Below are 7,500 nucleotides of genomic sequence, written 5' to 3' on the forward strand. Positions count from 1 at the left end.
CTGAGGCACTCAAGGCCACTTGCTGCCGAGCCATGAGTCGACCTGAAATCAGTTTTGGGTAAGAGGTCATGCTAATCTTGTGACTATACACTGGTAATACTGTTAATAATTTGCCGTAAAAAATGTAAATATATTCACGTTAAGGAGTGATATTACGGACATAAACCCGTAAAAGATAACAAAGTAAGGTAAAAATTACGGTCGCCTATATTTCCCGAAATACGGCTGTGAACAGTAGATTATCATGGAGAGTTTCCGATTAAAATTGCAGTTTTTTAACAATGTAATCATCATTACATATAAGTTTAATCTGACAAATAATCAAATTTATTATATATCAGTCGAAAAGGACACGCCTTGATGATGCATTGTAAGGTGATTAAAGAATTATTATTATTATTATTATTGTTGTTGTTGTTGTTATTGGTTAGAAGAGAAAATACTGTTTACCTTAGCATAAATCTACATAACATTTAATCATAATTAAAACTTACAAGCTTTTTCGTAGACTTGCGTGTTCTGAATTCCAATCCGCAAAAGATGGCAAAGGCTTCGAACGTGTTGATGTCGTGTTCCGTAAACTGTAAGCTATTTTCCTGGAAAAGCAATGAGACGGAAGATTATCACAGTCTATTCGATATTTGGTCTCGGATTAAAAGTAACTGACGACAGAGTAAACGTAAAGGAAAAAAAGAATGGGACGGGGAAAGTTCTTATCTCTTCGGTTTACCGGGTAAAATACCAAATAATCCAATACACAGAAAAGTAAATGTTGTTATGGATTTTTTTCTGTATACAGATTATGGTAAAAAATTACCTGAGGTCGTCAATATAATTACTTCATATACTTCAAATACTAAAGGCATTAACCAAGATTGTAGGGATAGGTTTGATAAAGGAACATAAAAACGTGGGGATTTTCCCAGAAGGAAACAATTGGTTGGATTGATATAACAGTTAGGGACAATGGAAGCAGAAAAAAGAATTCTAAAAAATCACAGAACCAAAAAAAATCTGATATCTACCAAGGGAGAAGAAAATACAATACTCTTATTTTTCACCGATTTTTTTTTTTTTTTTTTTTTTTTTTTTTTACCACCATTATGGAAGGCGTCAGATGGTAGTGGCAACTTTTAGACATAGCATTGAGGTTAGAAAACAAATTAATATAACTATACGATAAGTAAGCAGTAATAAAACGTTTTTATGGATGTGATGATAGGCAGAGCCGCAGTTGGAAGTAAAGTGAACTAAGGATACTTAATACATAATTCATATAGGAAAAGGCAAGAAAAAAAAGATATTTCGGATTAAGTAGCTAAAAATCCTTTGAAAATTTGCTTATGGACAATAAACTACGCTTATATTGCAGAAGTTGTCCTATATATTTTTGATATACAGATACTACAAACATGTACTGATACGTTTTCAGTATCAATGAATGTGTCACTGGTGAAATCTACCATGTCTTAACCAACGTTTCTAAAACGTTATAGACTGAATAAAGAAACGTATATGCTATGTTCTCTTTTAGACAATTTCTTCATTATTTTGAACCTTTAATTTTACTTCTTCAGCGACATTCTTCCTGGGTCTTTGAATTCTCAGATGAACCTTTTTTTTTTTTTTTTTTTTTTTTACAAGAATAGACACAGTCCAATTAATAATATATAATTTCATTGTGATTACGCCCAACCCGTTAGCTATGTTATATACTGCATAGCTAATGTGTTTATATATTTTCTTTACTATTACTATTATTAAATGCTAAGCTACAACCCTAGTTGGAAAAGCAGGATGTTATAAGCCCAGGGGCCCCAACAGGGAAAATAGCCCAGTGAGGAAAGGAAACAAGGAAAAATGAAACATTTTAAGAACAGTAAAAACATTGAAATAAATATTTCCTATATAAACTATAAAAACTTTAACAAAACAAGAGGAAGAGAAACTAGATAGAACTGTGTGCCCGAGTGTACCCCTCAAGCAAGGTCATAAAAGAAGGACAACCAAACGCTATACTTCCTTTATATATTTTTCTCTGATTCGTCTCCCATGTTTTGCAGCATGTTTCACAACATCTCAGGACAATCAGCAGCACTTTGGCTCCTTCCTCACCTTATTGATCATTTGGGCGACGCCGAGGATCTTCCTGGAGGAGTTGAAGATGGGGATGGTCAGGACGTTATGGGTGATTAACCCGCCGTCATCCAGGGTCGTCCCTAACCACTCAAGGACGTCGTTGATGTTCACCGTCTGAGGGAGGAAGGAAAAACATCAGGAGGATATTTTGCTCAGAGGCGTTGACAAGGGAGTTGTTATTATTATTATCATTATTATTATTATTATTATTATTATTATTATTATTATTATTATTATTATTAGAAACATGAGGAGGATCTTTTGTTTGGAGGCAGACAAGGAAGTTTATTATCATTATTGTTATTATTATTATCATCATCATCATCATCATCATCATTATTATTATTATTATTATTATTATTATTATTATTATTATTATTATCATTCAACAGGAAGGTTGAACGTAAGTCTCCATAGAGTATGAAACCCAAATGAAAAATAGCAAAATGTTGATGAAAATAATAAAACTTATATAGACCTACAGGTTTTTATGATTCAAAGAATTTATCTATTCATGAACAAGAGCATTCAGAATTAAAGAAAAAAAATTAAGATTCTTATGATTTTCAAAGAAGCGTATTATGGTTTCTGATGAAGAGATGAAAAATCTTCATTTTCAACAAATAAAGTAATTTACTATATTTTCCGACATTGCAACTTCTGCTGTAGATTTGATTATAATAATAAGATAATTTTAAGATTTGTGGATTCAAACTTATTGGGTTTGTGTATGATCAATTGAACAATATTTCCAAATATCAGGTTTATTTGAAATAATAATAATAATAATAATAATAATAATAATAATAATAATAATAATAATAATAATAATAATAATAATAATAATAATAGAACAATTTGTTACAGACAGTCATCACATTTCTTATTCGTTCCTCATTCGTAAACATTTTGTTTAAAACAAGCTACTCAATAATTATAGAAAACGCAGGCTATAGGAGTAACATGTGTTTTCTTCTACACGGGGACCACTTGTTGCATCCTGTATACACTGTATATACAGTAGCCTCTACAGTATACTGTTTACAGTACACACACACACACACACACATATATATATATATATATATATACATATATATATATATATATATATATATATATATATATATATATATATATATATACGCACACACACACACACACACCCACACCCACACCTACACCTACACACACACACACACACACACACACACACACACACACACACATATATATATATATATATATATATATATATATATATATATATATATATATATATAAAAAATACAGCCGTTTCTAGTTTACAGCAGGAAAAACGGCACAGACATGTCAACTCATATATATGTATGTATGTATGCATGTATATATATATATATATATATATATATATATATATATATATATATATATATATATATATATATATATACATACATAAGTGTGTATATATATATACATAAGTGTATATATATATATATATATATAGATAGATAGATAGATAGATACATGTAATAGGAAGTTGTTTCCCTTTGAGGGAAATTGTCCCTGAGAAACAAACGCTAAATCTACATTCATCCTTTAACTCTGCTGCATCCTGAATTATCATGCATAACATTACTTACTTCATTTACAAAGCATTGAACGAAATTGAGACATGCAAGAGAAATGATATGCAAAGAGAAGTGCAAATATAAAGTTTTAATGGATAAAGAATTGTAGAGTGACAGACGTTGCACGGTGTGTATAAAGCTGTGGAAAAGACTCTTGATAGATTTAATCTATCTACAATGTGGAGAGTGGTGAGTATATAAAGATGCTCACCAGAACGTTAGCCCGGCTAGTTCAAACCCTCACTTTAGTGCCCAATCACCGCAGTGGTCTCCCAAGCAAACAGCTTAAACTCACGGTCCCATGCAGGGATCGATCTGCACCCACACGAGTGCTAGGCAAACACGTTACCACTGTACTAGCCAGGATAACATTTTTACAAAGTGAAGCTTCTTCCAGAACATGTCGACTTCATAGTTAATGGTTGGGGATAGAAATGGACGTGGCATATCTCCATGACTGTTTAAATATTTCATATACTTTTAAGGATGAAATGGATGATGTTTGCAGCCGATGATGAAGAGAATCCGTTCAGACTGGTTAAAGTTTGAAAGCTTTTTTACGAGCATGAAACTACCAGCATCAAGGAACAAGACGCCATGAAAACGGAGAAATGGATGTTAACGTTGCTGGGAAAGACTCTAAGAGATAGATTCTTATAGCCTATCTATTTATGGGTGACTGGTAAGATAATAAAAGAGATGAATCACACTATACGCGAAGTATGAAATAGCTGGGTGGAAGAAATGAAATAGGTCTCTAAAAACAAAAATGTGAATGCATGAGGAAACTATACTCATTTTTTTTAACGAGACGCATTTGCACCGACTTGCAGTGGTGCCCTTTTAGTTCGGAAAAGTTTCCTGGTCGCTGATTGGTTAGAATCATCTTGTTCAACCAATCAGCGATCTGGAAACTTTTCCCAGCTAAAAGGGCACCCCTGCGAGTAAGTGCAAATCTGCCTCACTAAAAAGAATTGACTATAGTGAGGTAATTCTTCCACAAGGAGATAAATCGCAGAGAAAAATTATTTACTACAATTAGTACCGATGGAAGAGAGATATTTATGAAAATAACGATATGGTAAACAGAGTTTTATGTTTATCCTTTTTTTACAAGATGATGGGGAGCGATAGATTGGTCAACAGGCGTTGGGAGGAAGAAGTGAATGAAAATGTTGAGAAAATGTCTTAATATGACGGAAACATGAGAGGGTGTGTAAGGCAGGCGAGCAGGGGTGGTCAATATATGTCCCGCTGGTGAGCCTTTTGTATTGTTAAATGTTTCTATTACATACATACACACATAATTACCTACATTTATACACATTCATACACACACATATACTTATATATATATATATATATATATATATATATATATATATATATATATATATATATATATATATATATATACTGTATATATATATATATATATATATATATATATATATATATATATATATATATATATATATATATATATACTGTATATATATATATATATATATATATATATATATATATATATATATATATATATATATATATATAGAGAGAGAGAGAGAGAGAGAGAGAGAGAGAGAGAGAGAGAGAGAGAGAGAGAGATGAAATTATACCAAGCCATACCAAATCAACATTTCTATAAATAAAACATATTAAACTGGATGAACAATACTTGGAATGGAAGACGAAATCCTGATTACAATTTTAAATAAATCGGGGAGTCTGCATGATATCCTAAATGCGTTTTTCAAGCCATTTCTCTTTTCATCGAAATGAGGAAGTATGGGATTAGCTTAAGCAAAAAAAAAAAAAAAAAAAAAAAAAAAAAAAAAAAAAAAAAAAAAAAAAAAAACGCTACAGCATTTATCATCGCTGTGTTGAGGTTAACTTCAATTTTACGGTTCTATTGTTTCTTTTTCTACTTTAGTATCTTTTCGTATGTTATTTTTGTTGTGTTTTCCTACAATCTAATTTACTAAGTTTGTCAAATTATCTTTTTTTTCTCTCAAAACAGATATTTTTTGTTGAATTATCCTAAGAAAGTTAATGACTATTTTGGAGGTATCTCTGAATATATACGTATTGATACTACTACTACTACTACTACTACTACTACTACTACTACTACTACTACTACTAGTAAAATTATTAATAATAATAATAATAATAATAATAATAATAATAATAATAATAATAGCTGGTACGCTCCACATCGATCATAAATTTGGTATATCTGGAAATGTATATATAATAATATATGATATACTGTATACTATCGTCTATTTTATTAATATTATTAAATATATATATGTATATATATATATATATATATATATATATATATATATATATATATATATATATATATGAGTGTGTATAATGTTTATTTATATATATATCTATATTTATTTATATTTTACAATTTAAAATAAAATTTCTGCTAGTGAATGAGGAATTCCAAACAAAATATATCGTATACGATTTTTTTTCCTTGGGTAAATTATTGTTGGTGTTTTTTTTTCTTTTTACTTTTTGTCTCGCTGGAGGCATTTCTTACCTTAATTCTTGATTACAGAATTCTCCAGGCCAACAAGATCGTAAATACAATCACCATTCATACTTTTTCTCTCTCTTCCTTTTAATACGCTATATATTATTCTTGATTATCTTTGCCGAATGGTTTGTTAAGGGAAACACTCGATTGAAAGAAATTAAGACTGGCTTGTCTAAGTCCAGTTTGTATTACGGATCTGGCTATGTTTTTTAACAGGATATATAATTCAGGATACAGGGCGATAAGAATCTGTTAGTGTTGTAAGTTACATTCTATGAATTATTCTAAATTATTTTTCTACATCCTGTTCATCCGAAAATTACAAAAAATAATTTTTCTTATCGCAACTCTACCCTCAAGGGAAACCACGTTCTTTTTATCAAAGAATCTGTTGGTTTTGTAAGTTACATTCTATGAATTATTCTAAATCATTTCTCTACATCCTGTTCAATCCGAAAATTGTATAAAATATTTTTTCTTATCACAATAATTCTACCCTCAGGGAAAAAAACGTTCTTTTTATCAAAGACTTTACAGCACGTTTTGGCCGAACAGCAGCTTCACAACTTCAACAGTATTTCATCCTCGCGAAGTCAGGACTACATTTTTCTATTCTTTCCAACTTTGGACTTCAACAACAATATATGAAGTTCTCCTATCCTTGTGAAGTCCGGACTTTGACAGGAGAACTCCTTCACAAAGGCCGACTAAAGCTAATCAACAACGAGGCAATTTTTAAGTTACTTGGTCAATACCAATTTGTATTAATCCACAGGAGGTACACAAGGTATATAAAATATCCGATGCCTACTGTGAACAATCAATCTCTGCTGTTGTGGAAAGTTAGCAAGGTCGGTGTGGTAAGGCGTTCGCCACCATTTCACTGTCTTTCGTTTTTTTGTCATAATGAATCGCGCATATTGTACCCTGATATTCTATTTATGTTGAGTACCTATTAAGCTTCAATTGACTTTGTAAACGTTATTTCTTGCAAGGGAGATTACTGTTTATATTGACGAATCTCATTTATTTGACTTCAGTTTAACACATATTTTTTTTTTCACTAAAATGGTCGAACTTATTCATGGTAAAAATGAGTGAAATATGATCAATAACAATTTACCTTCCCACTAAGTGTGGATTGAGAATATAGATGATAAGGAGGAAATCAATAATAGCAATACTTCG

General features: G+C 30.8%; 1 protein-coding gene across 1 annotated transcript in view; it reads right to left on the reverse strand.

The window, feature by feature from the left end:
* The window catches only part of LOC137634830 (cGMP-specific 3',5'-cyclic phosphodiesterase-like), a 362,765-nt gene that overhangs the window by 29,817 nt on the left and 325,448 nt on the right, over positions 1 to 7,500 (reverse strand). The window contains 4 exon segments of the mRNA XM_068367383.1: positions 17 to 42; positions 495 to 530; positions 533 to 596; positions 2,116 to 2,253. Coding sequence (XP_068223484.1) covers positions 17 to 42; positions 495 to 530; positions 533 to 596; positions 2,116 to 2,253 — 264 coding nt within the window.

Source organism: Palaemon carinicauda, chromosome 45 (assembly GCF_036898095.1).
Source record: "Palaemon carinicauda isolate YSFRI2023 chromosome 45, ASM3689809v2, whole genome shotgun sequence".
In the NCBI taxonomy this organism is placed as follows: domain Eukaryota; kingdom Metazoa; phylum Arthropoda; class Malacostraca; order Decapoda; family Palaemonidae; genus Palaemon; species Palaemon carinicauda.